This window comes from Metarhizium acridum (assembly GCF_019434415.1).
Source record: "Metarhizium acridum strain ARSEF 324 chromosome Unknown scaffold_141, whole genome shotgun sequence".
In the NCBI taxonomy this organism is placed as follows: Eukaryota; Fungi; Ascomycota; class Sordariomycetes; order Hypocreales; family Clavicipitaceae; genus Metarhizium; species Metarhizium acridum.
The window spans coordinates 2916120-2939681 of record NW_027094020.1 but is presented as its reverse complement, the minus strand read 5'-3'; the positions used below and the strand labels follow the sequence as shown (position 1 = coordinate 2939681).

The 23562-nt window shown below is 54.8% G+C and overlaps 8 protein-coding genes across 8 annotated transcripts; 3 read left to right on the top strand and 5 right to left on the bottom strand.

Moving 5' to 3' along the window:
- The first annotated feature begins 128 nt into the window (after nucleotides 1-128).
- J3458_009528 (uncharacterized protein) lies at nucleotides 129-2950 on the top strand. Its single transcript, XM_007815620.2, has one exon. The coding sequence runs from the start codon at nucleotides 535-537 to the stop codon at nucleotides 2443-2445; it is 1911 nt and encodes a 636-aa protein (XP_007813811.1). The 5' UTR covers nucleotides 129-534; the 3' UTR covers nucleotides 2446-2950.
- A 2603-nt stretch (nucleotides 2951-5553) lies between these two features.
- On the top strand, nucleotides 5554-9705 carry J3458_009526 (uncharacterized protein). Its single transcript, XM_007815621.2, has 2 exons — nucleotides 5554-7851; nucleotides 7912-9705. The coding sequence occupies exons 1-2, from the start codon at nucleotides 7445-7447 to the stop codon at nucleotides 9491-9493; spliced, it is 1989 nt and encodes a 662-aa protein (XP_007813812.1). The 5' UTR covers nucleotides 5554-7444; the 3' UTR covers nucleotides 9494-9705.
- On the bottom strand, nucleotides 5603-7034 carry J3458_009527 (uncharacterized protein). The gene has a single exon (XM_066119840.1). It carries the CDS (start codon nucleotides 6770-6772, stop codon nucleotides 6440-6442), a length of 333 nt encoding a protein of 110 aa, XP_065975637.1. The 5' UTR covers nucleotides 6773-7034; the 3' UTR covers nucleotides 5603-6439.
- SNO1 (Senecionine N-oxygenase) lies at nucleotides 9631-10382 on the bottom strand (the record flags this gene model as incomplete). The annotated part of the gene is made up of 2 exons (XM_007815622.2): nucleotides 9631-10084; nucleotides 10150-10382. 2 exons carry the CDS (start codon nucleotides 10380-10382, stop codon nucleotides 9631-9633), a joined length of 687 nt encoding a protein of 228 aa, XP_007813813.1.
- Nucleotides 10383-10426: 44 nt separating this feature from the next.
- On the bottom strand, nucleotides 10427-10963 carry J3458_009524 (uncharacterized protein; the record flags this gene model as incomplete). Its single annotated transcript, XM_066119839.1, has 1 exon — nucleotides 10427-10963. One exon carries the CDS (start codon nucleotides 10961-10963, stop codon nucleotides 10427-10429), a length of 537 nt encoding a protein of 178 aa, XP_065975636.1.
- Nucleotides 10964-12198: 1235 nt separating this feature from the next.
- SNZ1 (Pyridoxal 5'-phosphate synthase subunit snz1) lies at nucleotides 12199-13428 on the top strand (the record flags this gene model as incomplete). The annotated part of the gene is made up of 1 exon (XM_007815623.2): nucleotides 12199-13428. One exon carries the CDS (start codon nucleotides 12199-12201, stop codon nucleotides 13426-13428), a length of 1230 nt encoding a protein of 409 aa, XP_007813814.2.
- Nucleotides 13429-14328: 900 nt separating this feature from the next.
- On the bottom strand, nucleotides 14329-14745 carry J3458_009522 (uncharacterized protein; the record flags this gene model as incomplete). The annotated part of the gene is made up of 1 exon (XM_007815624.2): nucleotides 14329-14745. One exon carries the CDS (start codon nucleotides 14743-14745, stop codon nucleotides 14329-14331), a length of 417 nt encoding a protein of 138 aa, XP_007813815.2.
- A 3160-nt stretch (nucleotides 14746-17905) lies between these two features.
- J3458_009521 (uncharacterized protein) lies at nucleotides 17906-21785 on the bottom strand (the record flags this gene model as incomplete). The annotated part of the gene is made up of 11 exons (XM_066119838.1): nucleotides 21214-21785; nucleotides 19950-20318; nucleotides 19806-19857; nucleotides 19711-19750; nucleotides 19580-19642; nucleotides 19361-19460; nucleotides 19191-19298; nucleotides 18993-19133; nucleotides 18644-18910; nucleotides 18004-18547; nucleotides 17906-17908 (listed from the first exon to the last, which is right to left on the bottom strand). Exons 6-11 carry the CDS (start codon nucleotides 19450-19452, stop codon nucleotides 17906-17908), a joined length of 1155 nt encoding a protein of 384 aa, XP_065975635.1. The 5' UTR covers nucleotides 19453-19460; nucleotides 19580-19642; nucleotides 19711-19750; nucleotides 19806-19857; nucleotides 19950-20318; nucleotides 21214-21785.
- Between the last annotated feature and the right edge of the window lie 1777 nt (nucleotides 21786-23562).

The following is a 23562-nucleotide window of genomic DNA, read 5'->3' as shown; positions in this document are numbered from 1 at the left end:
AGTTTTGTTACAGCCACTCCATCACCTTGCGGCTCTTTCGCCAGTCTTTAGCCACACCCGCATGAGATGGCATTATTCAATGCTGTCCTTTGCCTTGTGAACTAATACCGCCAAGGGGGCCGCGGATAGCCAAGTAGGTTGCGTGGCTCAAAGTATAAGTGTGTAGTAGAACTTCTAAAATGATGATGGACCTACTTCTTATACAGCGGTGCGTTAAGATCTGGCTCGATTCCTTAGCGGTGGCATTTAGTACGAGACTATTGCGCCCGATCAAGTCAAGCTCCGGGAAACCATTCTTCTTGTCTGTCATTCTTCCGTCAGCATTGTCACAATTATTGGGTCTTTGTGTGCAAGGCGAGCAAGAGTCCGGTTCACTCGAATTATAAAGCAGGCCTGTTCTACCCGCAAGGCTCTACTGACCTCGCCAGACAAGACTTGAAGCTGCTTATCACTATTTCGGGGTATCGTACAAGCTGTGTGGCTACATGGGTCAACAAGCCGTCATCACTGCGGATTACACCTGTTGCAGTCACCATGCACAAGGCAGCGGTACTCGCACTTGGTGTGCTGGCGACCACTTGCCGTGCTTTCGAGGCCGTCATTCTTGCCGACACGAATCGAGACGGAAAGGTTGACATAACCGGGGACTCGGATGTTGCACAAAAGTACACTTGGACGGAGGAACGAGGAGCTATTTTCATGGCCAATATTGCCGATACGAACCACCGATGCTCCGCTAGGAATAATTCCAGCCGTCTTGACAAGTGCCACGACGCATCCGATAACATCCTACGCAACCCCAAGTACCTGGCGCCTCTACGCACCGTCGCTAACCGTACCTTGAGCGACGCAGCTAAGGGCAAGATCTTCGTCTCTGGCAAAGATGCCGAAAAAAATGTCCGCATCTTCCACAAGAACGGTGATGATTGGAGCTATGTCAACAAGAGCTATGTCTTCAGGCCTGCTGATCTGCGGGCCGGTCTAGAGCTGGGGATTGACGCACGGGACGTTAGTCGACCCAAGGGGTGGGATGGCATGGCCATGGTCAACTTCAAATTGACTGACCTGGAAGAGTCTGCCAATGATACCGTCGCACTTCGAGTTGCGCCCATTCTGATACCTCATGATAAACGAAGGCTTGAAAAAATGTCGGTTTCAACTCACAAAAGCCACCCAGGGTGGGAGTTGTTTGCCCAGCATTTGGAGACGTATCTAGTTGATCATAGGTTTGAGGAGCCTCTGACCAGGATCGACAGTGAGCGTGGCTGGGCTCATGACCACTTCAAAGCCGGATATACCAGTATGCCGGGACCCGACGGGCCCGTTTCCCTGCGCGTCTATGTCAAGGGCTGTCTAAGGGGACCTGAGGGCCAAAGAGTGTTTGCGGATATGAGAGGTGACTGGGCCGGCGCCGTTCGACATTATGAGGCATCCGACTTGGATTCCGACCAGCTGGGGAATATTGAAATCATACCTCCCCATTCCCACAACGGCGCAAGCTACCCTGCGGGAAGAGCAGTCATGGGATTCGGCCACTTCGTGTCAAACCACAAGGCGCCGAGGATACTGAAATTCTTGCAGGCTCAGAAGCTACAGTACCCCTTCACCCTCGATCACAGCTGGCTCTTTCATGGCCAGATTGCCGATTACATGCAGTTCGTGCCTGTCAACAGCTCCCGAGGATGGACAATGATCGTGGCCGACCCCGTTGGCACGCTCAACTTGTTCAAGAAGGCCCAAGCGGACGGCCATGGTGAGACTATAGCGATATCTCATCATACCTTCCTAAGAACAGAGAATGAGCTGGATTGCGACTCACTGACCATTGATCAGCTTCTTCGGCTTCCTCTCATCATAAAAACTACCGAGTGGTCCGGAAAGAACATTGCACACAGCATCAACGTTATCAAGAACGAAACTGGGATTACTGAAGATGAGATCATACGCGTTCCGACCCTTTTCTACGCCTATGATGGCATCGCAACGCTGAGGCAGCTGTACTGTTATGGAGATAGATATGACAAACCTCCAAGGACAATGCCCTTGAAGGCTCTACGCTGGTGGCCGCATTACCTGTCAAACCTGGCAAAGAACCTCTTTGAGGTGCTACGGTCCAAGCCCTGGCCTTCCAAAGCTATTTATCCCACAGCCACCAACGGCATTTACTTTGAAAACGGCCAATACCTGAGCCCGTACCCCTTCGGACCCCTCATCGGCGAGTCGGACATTTTCATCGAGGCTATCCGCGAGGCTTTCGGCAAGGCCGGACTGAATGTTACTTTCTTCGAGAACTGGTCTATTCATCACATGCGTGATGGTGGAATTGAGCGTGCCGTCAATGTGGAACGCGATATTTTTCAAAGGTGGTGGACGATGGCTGGCGCTGATGAAACGCCTCTACGTGAAGTCCCTCCGGGTAATTATACCCAGTATCGGCGCGCCTGAAAGCAAAAGCATGTGTTTATCATACAGCGCTCCTTTGCCAGGTGAAACGATCACCTCGTGCCGGGCTATTTGACCTCTTGGGTTTTTCGATCTTGATGGATACACTTGGCGGGGGGGGGCTCCGTTGCGACGTCCCCCGACGTCTCTCGCGAGTATGAGCTGCCTGAAGGGGGGATCCCTTTATAGAATAATTAGTATCTGGAGCTAGAGTGATTAATATGAGTAGCCCTACTATACAAATCGCCATGGCAGTCAAGCATAGCGGCCGTTGCGGGGTGTGCAACACGGGAATAATAGCCAACTCTCAGCCTGTAGCCACATGGGAGCTTTCCATTCGAAAGCTTGGCAAGTGATGAGACAGTATGTGTACGCCGATTCCTACGATGGAAATCATAGCCACGGGCAAGGCTTCGTACCAGCCTTGACAAAACCGGCGGCACCACGCCGCTGGAAGAGAGGCTGCATCAATAAACACAACTGTTCAGAATACCACTCTTCTTTTCACAACCTACACACTGATGAGGTCAAAAAATGCAGTATGATACAAATATTTGAATCAAGCCTACTGAAAAGCAATCCGTCCAAGCTGGCGAGAAAGACATCAAATGTCAGGGCCCCAGCCGCGTGCATTCCAGACAGACACTCCGGTCAGCAATGCACCTGGCAAGCTAGCTTTTTGGATTTACATGCAGTTGGATGCTAATGTCGCAGGCATTTCTCTTTTTTTGATAGAGAGACTGGCATTCTCTGGCGGTTGCATCTGGATAGACTTGCACAAAAGCTGCTTTGTATAGTTGAATAATAATTTGATTATTTGTAAAATTAAACAGCACATTGACAACTACTGACCAGTCCCCGCATCAGGACTGGCTTCCTAGGCAGAATACTGCCACTATCCAACTCACAATTAATGTTGGTCGGAAAAGGTAGTAGTGGTGTGGGTAGACATGAAAATGAAAAATACAGGGGACCATGTAGAAGGCGGTAGAATGCGATTCAACTCGACGCACCGCAACCGTGCACATGCTCGTCTACATGGAAGCGACTCCGCGCCTGGACAAGAGATTGGTTCGATTTTCCCATTGCCTTTGCAGTCGGTGCATGTACCGCAATATTCAGTGCCCTCTCCGCTGCAGGCCTCGCGGGGTGTCGTTTTGCTCAGGTGGGCTCGTAGCTGTAGAGCGTGACATTGATGGTGTGCAGTGAACGAACTCGAGAGTCGAGTCGACTTGCGCCGTGGTTCCAGATGTCCCTTGTTGGATGCCAGCCGTTGGTACTGGTGGGGACCCAGATCAGCCCCACCTGCTCCGCTGAAGGCGGACCGTCCCGCCTGCTATTGGTCCTAATTTGGCCGGCACCTCGAAACCACCCACCTCGTCCTCCCCGCGGATCTAGTTCGACTCCCAGCCGTGGATGAGTACGAAGCTCATATTCAGTGTCAGTCTTGCCATGTCGCATTCCAATCTAATAAAGAGCTTACTGACCATATGGAGGGTTAATGAGAGCAGCATCCAATAATGCCAGTCTATCTCATAACAAGCCAAACAGTCTCGAGAACGGCTACTGGTTCTGGAGCGGTGCCGGATGCACTTGGCTCGATTGAAAAATTCGAGAGGCGGCAGAGAACCTCGACGCAGCTGTTGCAAGGAATATGAGGAGGGTCATAAGAACAACAGCCGGAGCCTTGGCCTCAATCAAGACTGCCGAGGTGCCCGTTCAACCCGAGTGACCAATCTCTGCCTTGTACGACGAGAGGGAATCTCATGTGGTATTTCTAGACGCGTATTTTTTTATTCTATTATTTTTGAGTTAACAAATGCCACATATATTAAGCGCCACAAGCCATGTCCCGAAGTCTTTGTGAAAGTGCATCGAGATATGAGGCACAGCTGCAAAAGCAGCCACCAGTAGCCGGCGATTGGCTCAGGCAATTGCGATTAGGCGTCGAAGCGAGAAGCCGGGCACTAGCCAGACGTCTTGTTGTGCTCTTGGTATTGTAATGGCCCGGCGGCTGGACTGATTGACAACAAAGTTCCATTCTAAGGGCGTAGATAGCTATATTACCATTGCAAATCAAAGGCCGAGACACAAACAATACCAGTCCTTAACCTAATGGTCCGCTGGTTCTAAAGATTCAATGATGCCTCTAATTGCCTGGCTCCCAAACCAAAACGACGCAAAACGTTGCAACTCCTATTCAACATGGCCATGTTCAACGCGTGTCAGTAAACGGCTGAATGAGTCTGTTCACACTAGAGTCAGCAGTGGAGAGAAGAGGAAAGACCCATCCTCCCTAGCTAGGGTGTAAAAACAGGTATCTCTGGCCACGCGTGGATTTCCACGTTTTTCTTGGGTTATCCGTGGGCTACCCATTCTTTCATATGGGTGGTCAAGGCATTCCACGGGTAACCTTGAAAAAAACTGAAATACCCATGGGTGCTTATAATATTACCTATTATAACTCGGTAATAGTTTTTAATATATTAATAAGAAGCTAGGTCTTGGATAAATACCTAATATTACTTAAAACTACTGATGAATAGTCATGGATAACCCATTTTCCTCCATGGATACATTTGGGTCTTTTTTTCCTACCCATACCTGCCCAGAGCCCACGGATGAGCTACCCATACCGGGTGTCCGTGGACCTTTTACACATTATCCCTAGCATACCTTGATATAGCATCTTGTTACTTGTTGCAAAGAGTGAGAATGGCTTTGACCGTAAACGGCACCACATTCTGAGCACCAAGATTGGTTGCTGGAAGAAGGCATGCGTGTTGCTAAAGGTTCATCTCGAGGGAATATTCAAGGACGATGCTTGGTTTCAATTTGTGGAATTTGGCGTTCTTGGGATCAGTGTAATTGATTGATGGAGTACGCTGAGGAGAGGCTAATCGACTTGAGGGAGCTGGGAAGACAGGGCTTTACATCTGGGTGTTTCCTGCTAGTGATGAGGATTCTACTACCCACGAGGCAACTATTTCGCCTGTCGCATCTTGTTGGTGAGCCAACGGCATTCTTAACAACGACACGGAGTGCAATAATCAGCAGACACTGCGTGGGGAGCGGGCAGGGGTGCTCCCGAACTTGTGATGAGATGTATGTGCTTTTCTAAGCTGGCCCAACACCCCCTTCTTTCGACATGCCTCGGAGCCCTCTCCCATGTACGCATTTGGCCATCCTGGATGCACGGACTGCTTCCGAAACGGATCATGGATCTCCAGTAACTTGATCCTTTGCCCCATTATATCATTCAAAGTCTTGGTAAAAGCTCAGCCCCCCACCAAAAAAACGAAGGGCTCAAAGGAGCTGGTGAAAGAGTTACACAGTGATGGGGTTGGAGTGTACATGGAAACAGAGGATAAATATGAGAGGTTTAGAAAGAGGCGAGGTTAAAATGCCCAAGGTAGCGAGCCCAGAAACAACTTTGCCCATCATGTGCCTTCCCGATATAGCGTCATGTGTCTACCACGGCTACCTACACCACATCTTCCCGCATTAACTTGTTTGCCATCTTGTCGAGATATTGCTTGGCCCTCTCGGCATCAAAATTAAATGCCAGACGCACCATCTCGAGGACTAAACCCTCGTCTTGCCCCGGCGAATTGTCCAAGCTTGGAGAAGCAAGCATAGATCCTAGACGCTGCACTTTCCAGGACCTCTGCGAAGCCATTTCCAAGACGCACCCCTTCCTCTCCGAGCCTTGCCCCGGCTTCCCGGAATTTTCTGCAGTATAACTCTCTGGCATTAGCCTGCCGTAACATGTTGCTGTGCGCGAGATGCTGGGGGTTCATTTAGTATCGTTACGGCATTGGGTAGTGGTTGACTTGCCAAGGAGCAGTCTGAGCGAATTCCCAATCAATGACGGCTAAAAAGTTCAACTCATCATCGACTAGAATGTTTTGCGTGCCGAGGTCCATGTGGTTCAGGGGATATCCTGCGGGCGACGACCCCTGGAAGAGCGTCGTAGACTGCACAATGTCTAGGAAAACTAGCGCACCCAGCTTGCGGAAGTGCGACAGGCCTTGATCGGGACTGCTCTCGTGACAGCTCGTCCGGTGCAAAGCTGCTTCTCCAAGGGCCGTGAAGTGTCGAGTCTGTTGGATCCGCAGTGTCGAGAGGTTCGGTTAGGGTTAGGGTTATACGATAACGTCTGGTGGAGCATTGAAGAGACGGAGAAACTGGGGGGTAGTGTTGTGCTCTCGAGGAAGCTCAGCATAGCTGGCCCGTTGCCCCTTCTGCACGTCGTGATATTGTCATTGAGAATATCAGTTGAGTGTTGGTCCGGCTGCATTCTCAAATGACTGTGCTCTGGCTCGACCATGCTCTGGCTTGGCTTGGTGCACAAATGAGCCAGCGTGCACTCGAGACAAACTCACACCAGCATGTGGGTTCAATGTTGGATGTTGTCGCCGACATTGCCGGTGTCCGGCTCAGCATGTCGAGGCTGCAGAGCAATCAACCAAATCCCAACCTGTAACTATTAAGATGCGTGCACATGCTACACTGGGTCAATGATGGTAGATTTCGAGCCTGGCTGAGTTCGCATGCCCATGTCCACGTCATGTGGCATCTGCAAGTAAGCGGTGGGGACACGCGGTGTGAGGCCAAGCAGCCACGCCCACGTAAGTCGATGCGTCCCTGTGTTAACCTTGGAGTTTGTCGTCCGGTTGAATGCTCCAGAGCCCGCCCTCCCGTCTTCAGCCTTGCGGGGCCCCGAAGCCAATCGAGCCGCCTCCAGATTGTCCCCGCAGCATTTCCTGGCGAGGCGCTGCGTAAGAGCTGACGAGCCGTCATCCTCCTTGACATCATAATTTTCCTCTTTTTTAAGAAAGAACAAAAGAAAGAAACACTAAGCAACCGAGTCTTTAGGTCGCGTGCTCTACACTTTATATTTTAAAAGCAGCGTGTCCGTCAACACGCAGAGCTGTCGCGAATCGTGGCCAATGAGAGCATCGACGGCCCGACAGCCCATCAACATTGACCTCACCTCACCATGGACAGCTTCTCACCAGCTTCCCTCTACTCTCTCTGCTCTGCCATGATCCAACACGCAGCCTCCAGCACGGCCGAAGCCCAGAGCATCCTTCAGTCAGCCCCGCAAAGCAATCAAGTCGCCAGCCAAATCGCCGCGCTGTCTGCGTCGTTCCACGCAGCCAGTGTCCAAGTCACCCACCTGGAGCACGCGCTTCAACATGCGGCCGCAATTTCCGTGCCGATGCAGAGCCTCCTCACCGAGAACTTGACCTCGTGCAACTCGTTGGCTGCCAGACTACACAAGCAAATGATGCGGTTGCACCGAGAGAACCTGAAACATGTAGATGCTCGCTTCGTCGCGGCGCACCTCGCCGCCTTGACGGCGTACCAAGGCTTATTCCAGCATCTCTCACAAACATTATCCATGTGAGCAATGCCGGCAGCTGCTGCTTCTCAGACAACGCGTCTAAAGCTAATATCCCACAGTCCTCAAAGAGACGCCCAAGACTCCGACCTGGCCGGTTTCAGTGCCCAGCAACTGATTCAACAAGCAGCTAGTGCCTCGCAGGCGGCATCCCAAACCACAGGTATCCTGCTGGACGACAAGGCCGCACAAGGTTGTTGCAAGCCTTCAACATGTAGCAATCTCCCTCATCGCCCAAAGAACCGAGACGTGCCACAAGATGAGCCGCCTCCATACGCGCCAACTGACCCTTGGTCGTCCGATTCTCACCAAGTCCCGACGCCTCCGCAAACCGAGGCCGGTCCATCCAGCGGCTTCTCCCTCGGGAGAACCCTAAAAGCGTTTGAGCATTCCTTGATGCCAAAGCCTGACCCGTTCGTGAACGCCCTCTGCCAGGCCGTTACAAGCGGCGACATCCAGCAGGTAACGGGGCTCCTCTCACAGGGGATCAACATTGACGGCAGGGGAGAAGGGGGCAAGACGCCGCTGCAGTGTGCCATCGTTGCAAACCAGCAACACGCCGCCGACGTCCTGCTCTCCGCCGGCGCCAACTACACGTCTGCCGGCGGCTGGGGGGGCCACGGCATGCCGCCCATGTTCCAGGCCGCCGCGGCCGGACGCGTCGGCATCGCCAAGCTGATCATGGCCAGGGGCGGCGTCCAAGCCACGGAGAAGAGCATAGCCGGCCAGCCATACCTTGTCGACGTCGTCGGCAGCAACAACCTCGACGGCGTGCGGTTCCTCCTCGACCACGGCGCCAGCCCCAACTCGTCCAGCATCTCGGGGAGACGCGTCCTCGTCCAGGCCGTCAGGCAGAGCAACCCCGCGCTCGTCGACCTCCTCATCGAGTACGGCGCCGAGGTCAACACCCCCGACATGACGGGCAGCTCCATCCTCGCCGTGGCCGCGGACAAGGAGGACCTGCACATGGTCCGGACGCTGCTCGACAACGGCGCCGACGTGGACGGCACAACCGTCTGCGGCGTAAGCGTGCTCGTGGACGCCATCGCCCGAAGACGCCTGGACCTGGCTCGGGTGCTGCTCGACTACGGCGCCGACGGCAACATGGACGACGTCTTGGGCCGGCCCATCATTCTCACCGTCGTCAAGAACCCCGGCATCAGACCCGGCGACAAGGTCGACCTGGTTCGACGGCTCCTCGAGAAAGGCGCCTCCCCCAACGTCAAGGACACGGCGTGGGGTACACCCGCGCTTTGCTTCGCGCTCGAGTCCGGAACCCCCGACCTGGTCCGCCTTCTTCTCGAGCACGGCGCAGACACCGACGTGGTGACGAGCGCGGGCGAACCGCCGCTGATGTGTGCCGTGGACAAGGGCAAAATGGCAGAAGCGAGGATGCTGCTGGAGCACGGGGCGGACGCAGACGGCGCCAATAGGCAAGGCAAGACGCCCCTCATGCAGGCCGTCGTCAGGCAGGACGTCCAACTCATAAAGTTGTTGCTGGAGCACGGGGCCAATGTCCAGGCCGCGGGAGCCGTGGGCATGGCCAGCTTCGCGGGGGCGCTGCGTCGACCCGATATCTTGCACCTGTTGGGCGTGGGACCCGGGGGCACAAGTGCGGGAGCACCCCCAGACTACCAAACCTAACGAATCGTGAGGACACTGCATTCCGTGGAGAGCGAGGGGGCCAAGATGCCCCAGTCATGTATATAATAGATGATAGCACGGTCTATACGCAAGCGCCAAGCAACCCCAGTAAAATGCCAAAACGCCCAAACAATGCCCTATTGTCCCAGTATACTCCTCAGCCACCACGCGTGGATGCGCGCGTCAGCCGTCAGCTCCGGGTGGAAGCTGGTCCCCAGCACATTGCCCTGCCGCACGGCGATGATGTCCCCCGAGCCGTCCTTGGTCTTGGCCTGCGAGACGCCGGCCTTCATCCTGTCCAGCCGCCCGGGCAGCTTGGCCAGGACCTCGACGCCGTCGCCCGAGCCCTCGAGGACCTCCTCCACGACGGGGGCGCGGATGAACACCCCCGGGAAGGGGGCGGCGCCGTCCCCCAGGAACGCCAGGTCCAGGTCGGACTCGAAGCTTTCCGTCTGCCGGCCAAAGTGGTTGCGGTGGACGCGCACGCCCAGCCCGCCGATGAGTTCCTGGCCGCCCTCCTTGGTGGCGTTTGCTTGGTCGGAGAGCAGGATGAGGCCGGCGCATGTGCCCCAGACGGGCTTCTTTTGGACCCTGCAAGAGGGGGGGTTCAGCACGGGAGCGGTGGGATTGGGGGTTAGAGATGGGGGAGAACCGACTTTACGTAGTCTCTCAGAGGTTCGAGCAGGCCAGACTGCGCGGCGACGAGGGAGATGGTGGTGCTCTCGCCGCCGGGGATGATGAGGCCGTCGCACCGGGCGAGTTCCTGAGCGGTGCGCACCTCGATGACGGAGACGTGGAGTTTGAGCTGCTCGGCGGCCTTGCGCACGAGGTTGATGTGCTCGATGAAGCCGCCCTGGAGGGCTAGGACGCCAATGGTGAGGAGGATCATGGCGACGGCGCGGGTCTTTTTGCCTTGGAGGGGTTGGCGCAAGATTATGAGAGGGCGAGGAGAAGAGGAGAGGAAGCAAGGGAGTTGAAAAGACACGAATGGCTCGAGCACAATCTATGAGATGAGATGAGTCTGATGGGCGAGTGTAAAGTTTCCATGTGCCTCGTAGATATTACGGAGTGCATTGCCATGGGCGGTACACTACGGAGCGGGAGCGCCTGGAGGAATAAAATGACTAACGCAAACCATTCCGTGACTCCATAAAATTCATCAATGGTCTGGTGGAACTCGTCCGAAATGCTGGGTCGGTCCATGCCATGCCGCCAGCAGGGTGCGCACATGGGCCACATTCCACAGCAGACGCGCATGCAGTCGCTAATGCAAGCACCGACAGCCGGCAGCGGACCGTCTCGAAGCAGCGAGACATTTTCGACGTCGAGTCGGACACAGCCAAGGTGCATCCGCGTGCGCATGCATGCTTGGGGCGCGCCCGGTAGTCGTGGCCTTGGGAGACCAGTCTCTTGCGCTTCCTTTTTTTTTGTTCTTTCCTGCTGCAGATGCGCCAATACCTTGGGTGGCATGCGCAGTGGCCAAGAAAATGTCTGCAACTGGTACTACGTATACTGGTAGAAATCCAATGCTGCGGACTGCCATTGTAGAGCGACGCAGCTAACAAGGAGGTGACAGATGACCGGGTCTCCAGACGGTAGCCAAGCGGGTGTCCGCATGTCTATATGTTGCGGAGCTGCCAGGCCATGGCCGCCGATTTCAAGTGGCCGACGCCCTTTCTTTGATCTCAAGCCCACAATGCTTACCATCTGCCGAGTCATACAGTCGATATCGGGCGGCATCAGTTGGAATGGCAGTTCCAGGGTACCCGTCACCGATGGCCTTGCAGTTCGGCCTGGCTGCCCACCGATATTGGCGGGCCTGTATTCTACTTGGGAGGCGAGCATGACTCAACAAGGCGCCAGGCTTGGGGCCTTTGGAGTCTTGCGTAAGGCTACCGGCACATTCGTTCCCCCGAAGCAAAGTGGTTGTTTCGTCCAGATTCAGCGCACCAGATTGCCACGTGAACGCCTCCAATGTCGAGAATCTGGGCATGGCTTTTAATCTTGTTCGGCCCCACGTCAGGCAGGGCTGAGTGTATGCATTGTTCCTCAAAAGTTCTGCAGCTCTGCGATGCGGCTGACTTGCACTCGCTGGGCACCTGCGCCGTTGATGCATTTCTGGACCATTCGTCGTAATCGGCACCGGAACCCGATGATTGCCGCGCTGCCAAAGTAGCTGTGGCGCGCTGGCCTCGATTGGGTGGAAAGCCCTTCAACTCCAGGCTGCGCACTTGCATGATAATGCTAGGCGTCAGCTGGTCCCCGAGGTCGCCTGCTGTGTCCGGCGACAGTGGCGGCGCCGACCGCGCGAGACGTCGAGGTGCGCGGCCCCGGAGAAGTTGGGATGGTGCCCACAGGAAGGCGTCGGCCGTCAAGTATTGGCAATGCATTGCCTGGCCTGACCAGCGCTCGACGAGAAACGGCCTTGGCGTGTTCCGTTGTCGCTCGGTCGGACGGTGAGCTTTCGAGTCATCTCGACGCCTTTCCCCAGACATCAAATCAAGATGAATGCCTTGACATAATAATATGGAGCGCCAGCTAATGTACCTAGCCCGGCCTAGAGCACGGAGCAGTTGAATTGGGCAAGTACGTAAGGTACGATTCAACTGCTCCGTTCTTTCCATGCCATTCCGCAACGGGAGGCTTCGACTGGTTCTCGCCTCCCCTTCCCCACCTGTGATGCACGCTATGCTAGGCCATCCCCGATGGTCCTGGCTTTTCTTCGTTTGGCTGGGTCCTGCATGCTGCCCCTCCATCGGTCTGCTCCTTCCATACATGACCCCACCATGATGGGCAAAAAAGAGCGTAATACAAATACATGTTGCCGTTTTTTTTTTCTCTCTCCCTCCCACGAGCCGGGCATTGTAGATATCTTCTTCCCCCTTCTCTTCCTCCTCCACAGTTGCTCCCCGGGCGTTTATCACTGCTCCATACCCCAGCTTTTTGTTCTTCCCGCCCGACACCCTCCACGTACAGCAACCACCACGTCACATAGCATCGCAATGGCCAACGAAACTGCCGCCGCCGCTGCCAATGGCGCTGCTCCCAAGTCCACCTTTGCCGTCAAGGCCGGTCTCGCCCAGATGCTCAAGGGCGGCGTCATCATGGACGTGACCAACGCCGCGCAGGCCCGCATTGCCGAGGAAGCTGGTGCTTGCGCCGTCATGGCCCTCGAGCGTGTCCCCGCTGATATCCGAAAGGACGGCGGCGTTGCCCGCATGTCGGACCCTACTGTCATCAAGGAGATCCAGGCCGCCGTCACCATTCCCGTCATGGCCAAGGCCCGTATCGGCCACTTTGTCGAGTGCCAGGTCCTCGAGGCTCTCGGCGTCGACTACATCGACGAGAGTGAAGTTCTGACCCCCGCGGATGACGAGAGCCACGTCGAGAAGAGCCACTTCAACTCTCCCTTTGTCTGTGGCTGCCGCAATTTGGGCGAGGCTCTGCGCCGCATTGCCGAGGGCGCTGCCATGATCCGGACCAAGGGTGAGGCTGGTACTGGCGATGTCGTCGAGGCCGTCCGCCACATGAAGACGGTCAACAAGCAGATTGCTCAGGCCAAGGCTGCTCTCGCCGAGGGGGGCATCGTCCGCATCCGTGAAATGGCTCGCGAGCTCGAGGTCGATGCCGAGATTTTGCGCCAGACTGCCGAGCTTGGTCGCCTGCCCGTTGTCAACTTTGCCGCTGGCGGTGTTGCTACCCCCGCCGACGCCGCCCTCATGATGCAGCTCGGCTGCGACGGTGTCTTTGTCGGCAGCGGCATCTTCAAGTCTGGCGACCCAGCCAAGCGTGCCAAGGCGATTGTCCAGGCCACCACTCACTTCAAGGATGCCAAGGTTATTGCTGAGGCTAGCACCGGTCTCGGCGAGGCCATGGTCGGTATCAACTGTGACAGCATGAAGCCCGAGGAGAAGCTTGCCACCCGCGGTTGGTAATCAACCAAGACCGAGTAACAACATTATCGACGAATGTCCCGTGGGACACAAATACCAAGAAAAGAAGAGAAAAAAAAGATATGTTGCATATAGACATATAATTTTTTGCGACTTTGGGCAGGCGTTTGATCAGGGGTGTGGACATTTACTTTTATGCCGTTAAGCAGTCATGAGAAGATTCATAGGACCTTGAATGAATAAAATTGAACAGGCCAAAATTCCATCATGGCATGTCAGGAGTCACAATTGTGAAATGGGCAAACACAGCTAGTTGCTAGTCGGTTGCCATGTTACAGTGTTCCAAGCTGGAATGGGCTGCTGAGCCCGTGAACCAATCCATTGGCCGTGTGATGTGAGACATTTCGCCGGGTCGTGATTCCCCGATGCCCATCTAAGCAATCACAACTGTGAGATGCAACCAAACGTCACACAACACGTCCCCCAAAATACGACGAGACTGGGCAGAAACGCCTCGTCCGTCCAGCTTTCAGACCACCCACCCAGTTGTCGTCGTCCAACTTGACTGCCAATAAAGTCGGCCGAAACGTCTACATGCTGTGCTCGGAACAGCCCGAAAGAGGCACGGACTCTTTCCTCATCCGTACGGCATCTCAAGCCTGGTAAGCCGCCGTACCACGTGTGTCTCACCCGGGCAATCCTGCAACGGGACGCAGATCCGTGTAAGTCGATTGGGTACTGTGCCGCGAAGCACGTTCAGAATTCGCCCCAGTGTCTCGGGATTTCGAGCGTCGGCAGAACTACTGTCTTGGTTCGTCTCATCCCACACGACGTCTGGAACGGGCGACACAGATTTCATCCGTGGCACAGCAGACCCGGCCTCGAATATGTCCTTGAGCAATCTTCACCCCCCTTCCGGATTCCCTTGCGCCCTCCAGCGCGTCATCTGTGCGAGTCTCTGGCCGCGTTCGTCCACACCGGAGGGCGTGCGCTGGAGCACGTACAGCTCGTCTGCCCAGCGCGCAGCTCGGCGGCGGCGGCTCCGGTGCCGACGATGCGGACATTCTTCCGCTTCAGGCCGGGCTGGCTCCGCTTGCCGCGTGAGCCTCCGGATACGTCGTGCTTCCGGCGGCTGGTGTGCATCATCTGGCCGGACGAGGTGTCGAGTCCGGGAACCTGGGGTATCTCGGGGTGGTTGAGCACGCCTCCTGTGACGACGACAAACTGCGCGGTGACGGCAGTGTCGATGGGCGGCTCGCCAGGTCGGCCATCTTGTGTTGGCTGCGCTTTTCCAGCGTTTCCGCCCTTGGATCCAACAGCCTTGTCGACGAGGTTCCGCTTCTCGGCCGTGGTGACCATGTACCGTCTTATTTCGGGGCCGTGGGGGAAGCGGTTCCTGGGCACGTATCTGGTTTCTTCGAGCAGGGCCGTGTAAATGGAGCCTTGGACCGTCGACCCAGGGGTCTTTGACGACGTCTGCGAGCGCAGAGGGAGCTTCGGCAAGCTCGATGTATTGGGCGCTTCCGTCGGTTCGAAACCGTTTTGCTGACTCCTCGGTGTGCCTCTTGGTGAGCGAGTCCATGTCCGGGGCAGGACCTGGCACGCTTGACTTGTCGTCTGCCGTCATCTCGGCCATCTGGTGCCGCCTTGCCTCGGTTTGTCGTGGTGTCATACATGTCAGCCCATCGCCGCCGGGCACGGGTGGTTCGTGGGACCCGACAAACGGCAATGGTAGTTTCCGCATTCTGCATCCATTGTAGGGACGTCTCAGGTCCGGCCTGTGCAGGTCTTGTGGGCTGGCAGCGTGAATTCTTGCTTGCAGTCTCCCGACTCTCCGGAACGCCAGGCTGCGTACTTGAAGAAGGCGAATGTGGCCTTTGTCCGCCATGATGGAACCGAAAAGCCTAATGTAGAGTCAGCGATAGGATCAGTTTGAATAGAGAATGGAAACTTCGGCTCATGCCCCTCCTTTGTCTGTTGGTCCGGTGATGTGTACGGGCCTACTTCCCAGCAACTCCAGCCTCTTGCAACGACGCCATTCAAACTGGTCAGTTGCTCGGCTCTAACAACTATCCGGAACAGGAGCTGTGAATAACGCGGGCATATCAACCTAGTCGATTATAGCTCGCATGTACGTGCCTCAGATGTAGCCCTGCCCCGAACCATGTCAACGTTCCCACGCATTCCGCGGCGCCATCACCATGGCATCATCTCCAGTCGTATTACCGATGATGCCTCAAGCTCGAGCCCAAAAGGCAAATGCGACTTGACCATGTCGTCTCTTCATTTTCCGACCTCTGGTGATCCGAGGCACCCTGGATATAAGAATATAAAAGTGCTCTTCCCGACCAAAGGCACCACACGCTGCTCAGAAAACATTACGTATGTGCGCAGCGGTACTCTTGCAAGTTTGTCAAGGAAACCCTGCTCGTAAAGTCCGCGTCAATCTCGGAAGCGTTGATAATGAAGGACGGAATTTAATACGACAAACCCCGCGTCGTCGACGCACATTGCGCTCCGTTGGCTGTGACGCCGTGTCGGGGCCGGATACATATATCAAATGCGCAATGGCAATAACTATGCAATGTCGCATAAACAGTCCCGGTATTCGGCACGGCTAGTTGTGAGTCTTGTGACTCGGTATTAAACCCCACGAGTCGGACACGTCTCCAACTCGTCATCCGACCTCGCACGCCCGACGTCCATTACACGACGTCTGCAGAAACAGCCGTCATCCCACCTACAAAAACCCATTTCAATAAAGGATACCCTTGTAGAAACTCCCGCCGTGCCATGACTTTGAAGTGCCCGTGGATCCCGCATCAGTCCCCAACTTGGACCACCTCCCCGAGATCGAGGGCATGCCCCGGGGCTGCGCACAGGGCGTCTTAAACCACGACGCCAGACTCCCCAACACCACAAGTTGTGCGAGGCAGTCAAGACGGCACCCGTCCCTCAAAAACATTCGTTCCGCTCCCCTGCCCAGAGTCGGCCAACACCAGGCCTGGCCCATCTAGCTGGAGCCCGGCAACAAACGCAGTTTTCAGAGACGGCCAGACGGTGCGGCCTCCACGGCAGCCAAGACACGGCTCGCCAGCTGCAGAACAAGCCCTTCGCCGTCGCCTCAGAGGCCGTCGCACCGGCTTCGTAGCTCAAGCCGCCGCTATTGCCGTTGAACCCAGCTGCATCTGCTGCCGTGAATCGTCTTTGGGAAGCCGTTGCATTCGGTTGCCCCCGGTGATGAGTCTCGGCTTGCTGTCTAGTCCGACTACCAGTTGTTCCCTTCGGGGACCCTGCCGGGGGCCGCCTGCTTCGACACCAATCTTCTCACGCCACACATGCGAATCGAGGTCCACGACGCTACACGTGAGTGGCCAACGCCAACTTGTTGGAAAGTATTTCCTCTTGATTAATCAGATACTCCAAGGTCTCATGTACATGCACCATGTCAAAGAGGCAAAGCGCAGCTTAGCCAGCTCCGGCCGCCAACCGTGCCGTTTACTCTACTCGGCCCCCACCTGACAAACCGTGCGCACACTCCCGCCCCGCCAAGTTGGGGAAAACCCAACGTTCAACTCGGACGCCTGCACGTGAATTTCTCCTTCTAGAGTCATATTGATCCCTACCAATCTAGCCTGCTTTGAACGGCGGCATTAGTCTGTATTTTTTTTGTTCGCTACACTTCCATTTCCATTTCCATTTCCATTTGCACAACTCCATTTCCAGACATGTAGTCAAATACTTCCAAGACCTTGCAGACACAAAGACGTCGCTAAACACGGCAGTTGCAACAAGAAGTTGGGATTTTCCCTTTTTTCAAGACTGCAAGAGACAAACGAGAGAAAATGCAATGCCCGTTGCAGCAGGAGAGGAAACTGCAATAGCGACAGTTCATGTCAAAAGACGAATCTGCAACAAGAAGAATCTGCAATACTGACGGTTTACAAGGTAGGAACAGACGTAGACAGACCGTGAGCGAGTGACCACCCCTTCCACGACACGATTTCGGAAGTACAGGGTAGCAAGTGATGAAGAAAAAAAAAAAATCATTCACGCAGGTATCAATGTCACGCAGAATTATACATGTACACTCCGCAGAGGCAATGACAACACCAGTCCTGCAAAAAGGACACGCGACAACAAAAAAACAAAAAAACGAGGGAATAAAGCAAAGTACTAAATTTGACTGATGACATGTTCCCCGGTAGACTAATATCTCCAACGCCAATTCATAAGGTGAGACTCAAGAAAATCGAGTGCGTTGTGTCATTGTAGTAGTATCAGCAGAGCAAAGATTTTGTTTTTGAACAAGCAGCGCGTCAAGACGACGAACGTTTCTGACAAGGAAAAATCAGTCCCAACGCCCCAACTCTCTCCCCCCGGGCAAAGCCTCCAGAAACGGCCGCCGAGAACAAAAGAAGAACATCAAAAAAGAGCTCCCCAAAAGTCTGCTTTGGTCTGGCTTGTCCCCAGTCCGTCAACAATGTCGAAATGAGTAAAAGTGTGACTGCCTCTAGATTTACTGCTCGTCACTACAGTTAGCTTACACGATGTAGCCAACAAAAAGGGGGGGGGATCGATCCATCCCCAAACCCCATCATCACTCTATGCACTCACCTGAGGAGGCACGGCAGGTCCGGGGGGTCCGGGAGGTCCCTGAGGGCCAGGAGCAGGGCCGCCAAAGTGCTGAGGACCGTAGGGACCAGGTCCGTGGTTGGGCATGCCCATGTAATGAGGAGGAGGGGGCGCAGGACGGTAGGGGGTGCCGACTCCAGAGTTGTTCTGCGAGCGACCCCAGCTCAGGCGCACTCGAGAGTTGCCAATGGGGTAGCCCTGCATCTGGTTGATGGCCATTTCCGCAGCATGGCGGTGCACGAACTGCACGAAGCCGCAACCCTTGCCAGGGGGTATCTTGACGTAGGTGATCTCTCCGAAGCCCTGGAAGAAGGATCGGAGCTCGTCCTCGGTCACGTAGCCAGAGAGCCCACCGACAAACACGGTAGTGTTGTTTGGGTCGGTGAACTGGTTCATCTGGGTTGCAGGATTGTAGCCGCCGTAGGGGAAGCCTTGCATCCCTCCCCACATGGGTTGCTGAGGAACGCCGCCCATCATAGGAGCGCCGCCGGCATGGTGGCCAGGTCCTCCGAATCCGTGGTTACCGCTGAATCAGCTGTTAGCGACGCGCGACCTCGCCTGTCGGGGTCCTCCGAATCGGAGGGGCGTTTTTTTTGGGGGGGGGGGGGGGTGGGGGGCATACCGGTTCTTGGGAGTAGCAGTAGAGATTCTCATAGGTCTGTTACCGCAGTAAACACCTTGCATCTCAACCAAGGCACGCTGCTGGTCATTCTCATCAGAAAAGCGCACGAAACCGTAGCCCCGGCTCTGACCAGACATGGCGTCCGTCATGATCTTGGCAGACTTGCATGAGGGGAAGCGAGCCTGGAAGAGAGAGACCAAGACGTATTCATTGACCTCAGGGCCAAGGTCACCAACAAAGATGCTGTACTCGGGGCCGCGATCATCACTGCACAAACACGCCTTTCGTCAGCATGTCTCGACGACGAATCGTTCTACAAAGGGGGGCTCAACGCCCAACCAGTACTCACCGTCGGTCCACAAGCCCACCGCCAGACGCCCAGTTAAGCTTGAACTGGCGAGAGCTATTAGGAACGGGCGTGCCGTTAAGGCCAAGTGCCTTGGTAGCGGCTTCGGGTGTTGTAAATTCAACAAAGCAGTAGCCCGCATTACTGCAAAAGTCATTGTCAGAACCCGACACGATACACTTCGGGAGAAATTCAACGTACCCAGAGTTCTTGTCACGAATCACCTTGACATTAACAGTCTCTCCAGCAGCGGACAGAAAGACGCCCTTAATGAAATTCTCGTCCATCCAAGGCTCCAGTTCTCCCATCCTTTCCCCGAGTGTTAGCGTCCAATGCTCCCGCCATAGTACAAGAGACATGAATGTACTTACCAGAGAGTGGTCTTGGGTTGCTCAGGGCCGCCCGCGGGCGGGGGCACGGCAGCCATGTCAGAGGCAGGGGGAGTTCCGTTAGGGAAAGACATTTCGCTATCTGAACAAAAAAAACCAGCCCATGTTAACTTGCCATCTTATTTCATCTGCCGTGCGGTTTCCTACCGCAGATGATGCGTCGTGTTCTTCGCAGAACAGAACGTAATCCTCAAAACTCACCAATGAATGAAAAGTTTCTGGGAAAGTCTCGAGAAGGTTAGGAAACCGTGAAAGTTTATGTCACTAGTAGTTGTTAGTATTACAGCTCTCGCCCGTGTAGCATTCGGGTGTATGCAATAAGAAACACATACCAGAAGTTATGAGGTATCAAGACACCGCGACGTTTGAGAACTATGCAGCTGATCAATTTCAATTTTTTTGTTGAAAATCAAACAAGCTAGCATACAGATAAAGGAATCGAAACCGGGGAAGATCCGGAGATATTGAAATCGTAAGATCTACAGAATTGAGTTAGCACATTTCCTCACACGCACTTGGTGTCCACGTTCTCCATTCATCACATATATAGCCAGCCACTGGTTTTGCATACCTTTAGTTTACAACAAGGCTTTAGCCCTCCCAAGGATGCTATTTTATCGAATCGAAACGGAAACCGAAAACGAATCGAGAAAGGCGGTATCCAGACCGAAATGCCGGGACTCAGAAAGTAGTCGTAAAGACAAGAATCTCTCAAGACGCCGTCACGCCACGTGTAAAACTTGCAAGAAAATGCTTGGAGTATTCCGCAAGATGCAAAAGCAGCGTTCAAAGAGGCAAAACAGCGTCTAAACGGTGACTGTAATGCCAATGATACAAAGCGGTATATCCGTAAAGAGATCGTGAACTAAACGTCCGTCCTACCGAAGATTCCGAGGGATCGTGGCAAAACACTTGAAACGCTCTCGAAATCAATAGAAACCTATGCCCGAAGAGTCAGTATTTCTCCATGACCAAAATCACGGCTGCAGCTGCGCCATGTGCTCTCGGGTGGTCGCTGCGACATCGAATATTCAATCTTTTTTTCCCCGAATTGCTGTTCCTAGTGGGTAGTTTCCAGTATGTTCATAGTGAAGTGAATCAACAGAGAAAGGCGTCGGCTTCCAATACGCGACCACGAAACTGTGCAGTGAGTAATCCTGCTGTTCCGGCTAAACGACAACAGTCAAGTGCCATGCCGTGATACTGACGAGTGGCAAGCTGTCGAAGGCCTGAGCTTCGCAACAATTATCCGGTAATAAAGACGCGTCAACACTCCCAAGATTCCCCCTTCTCCTGATAATAGTCAATGCATCATAGGTGCCACGATTGGGGCTGGCAGCCACCGCAACGTGAGCTGGGTCGTTGACAAGGGAGGGTGCCAAGCGATGCCGGCCTCAAAAATTTGCAGCGCCGTAATCACTTGCACAGTCCATCCGCATAGCAACATCATGTGCGAGCTGGCGGTAGGATGAGGCATGCGCCAACCATTGCACCAACAGTCCCATGGCTGAACTAGGCCGGATAGAAAGGCCTTCGTTGGTTGCGCCCCGAGGCCAGTTGTTGCGGCGGGGACCGAGGCAAAAAGCTAGCAACAAACGGCCATCAAAGGTGACGAAATGGCAGAAGCAGAGTATTCAAAACAGCTGGTTGTACATTGTACGCAGGCCAGGAAGTTGTAGTTGTCGCGGGTTGACGATTTCGTCATCGTCACGAGGGGTAGCGAAGGTAGCGAATGCGATCGAGCGTAAGCGGTCGCGCAGCACGTACAATTGGCGACGGTCGACCCGAGAGCAACAGGTGCAAGATGCACGCGAAACATAAATGCAAAAACTTACTTTTAGGCGCCGGCAAAAACAACCGAAACTCTGGGCCAATGTCCGAAACACGCGCAAAGGAAGAGTCGTGGAAGGTGGTGGAGGTGAGGTGAAGAAAGAGAAAATCGCGGCACGGCGGTCCGGAAGGACAGGCGAGCTTTTTTTTTTCACTTCCTGCAAAGACGACTGGGGGGGCCCAAGGAAGAGAGCTGTGGACTCGAGTTGCTGGGTGTGGACTGGCAAGTTGGTGTGGTCGACAGAGCGGGAGAGCGTGCGCGCGCCAGAGCCTGTGTGTGAGTGACTGTGTGGTCCGCTGGGTTGCCTGGGTTGCCGGGCCCTACCCTCTCTGCTCCTCAAGGCAACGGGTGCCGGATTCGATTTCCGGACTCGGTCCTCGTGGTGCTCGACTCCGCTCGCCTCTCTCTCTCTCTCTCTCTCTCTCTCTCTTTTTTTTTTTGGTTTTTTCCTTCTTCTTCTGCACACTACAACGGGAGTCAGCTTCGTCTGCGTCTGTCCGCGTCCATGTATCTGTGGGACTCGACAATAACTACTGGACCATGGGCCGCTGGAGCCAGCAGTTGGAGCCACTGAATGGAGCCACTGGCCGCGTGAGGAGCCAGGCATGAAGGCTGGAGGGCTGGAGGGCTGGAGGGCAGAAAATGGCAAAATGGAGACTGGCTGGAGACCGCACAGCCTTAGCTGGGGCGTGTGCGGGGCCTGGCTAGGCAAAGACGACGATGCCATTGGCCCGGCCTGAGGTGGCGCCCTGTCCTTGAAATCGCCTCCAGTATGCACTTGCACGCTGACACACACGGGCTCCAGGCTAGCGTGCGACACCACAATGCGGCACCACGCCGCACAAGCCAGCTCAGCCAGCCCGGCCAGCAGCCTTGATCTGTTGATCACTAACAGCAGCAGGGAGAGAGGAGGCAAGCGGGCGGCCAAGAAGCGCGAAGGGGAGCACGTGACAGGGGCATGCGGTGCAGCACAACCGGGACTCGATGCAAGCATCTGTATGTATGTATTGTGTGCTGAAGGGGCCAACTGGTAGGGCGTGGTTACCTACCTAGGTACCTACCGAGCTACCTAAAAACCCGCCGCTAGCGTGGTTCTGCTCAACCAGGTCAGGGATCAATCAATTGGCTGCTGGCTGCTTCGATCTGGGTGCGACACCCAAGACTGCGGCTGGCTGGCTGCTTGACAGGACCCGATCGGCTTTCTGCTTCCTGGTGCAGTATTCCGCCTGATGAAACACGTGCAATACAAGATGTAGTATTACGCTCTTCAAGTCGGCACAAATCGATATCCCAAACGATTCGTCTAGCAACTGGCGAAGAAGGGACGTGCACCGAAAATGTCCGTCCTTCAACTCCGTATATCCACCCTCTCAGATGTCGTCTGGTCGAAGGTCGAAACGAAACGCGAAAAGCAGCACACGGCGTACGATGCAAGGCGATGCAGCAACGGGGCAACGAAGTGCAACAACAATGCAGGGAAAAATATATGTATGATGGGGTTAGATAACAGAAACCCAAGATGCCCGTGGGTCTCCTTTTGATCAAATGCCGCCGTCTCTTTGACCTGCACCCTCAATGAGCCATCAACGTGCCATCGACAACTCGGGATCGGAGTTGGAAAGGCAACCAGCCATCAAGCACCAATCCAAAATAGACCTCCAGATTGCCATGTTTCCAACACAGACGGACAGGCCTAAGAAGCCCAAACGAATTGTGCAATCGAGGGTGGGACTCTGGATGGATGGATGGCGTGCATTTCATGGGGGAGGGGAGGGGGCCTGAGGGGGGCGCGACAACAACACGTTCAGGGTGTGCGCGCAGCGGCGGCCGTGAAGTCCTCGAGAATGTGAATAGGCTTCGAATACGCCCTTCTGGTTCTGTATTACCGAGTACCGTTTTGCCTCTTGCTGTTTCCGGCGCGCCCCAAGACCATTGGCCATGCATGGACCGGACCGCTCGCTAGAAATACCACAGCCAGAAACTGGAGAATCACAATGCAAGACACAATACAACGGGCTGTACAATACCGAAGAAACTTTCCACAACCTCGAGAGTACCGTACAAACACACACGGGGTGCCAAGTATAGCCATCGGATCAACAGCGTGTTGCCCGTTGTGGTTGTGATAACGCCTGGTGTTATGGCATCGCCGTGGCTTTGGCCTGGTTGAATCGAAACGCCGCCCAAATGCTTCCGGCTCTGAGCAACAACGGCCACAGGTGGCTTGCGACTAGCAAAGTCTATTGTCAATCTATCATATTCCGAGTACTCGACAATTGCCTTCAGGCCCATCTAGAAGCGTCTCTGCGAGATGTCAAACTTGGGCAGACTTAATTCCACCTTCTAGGCATGG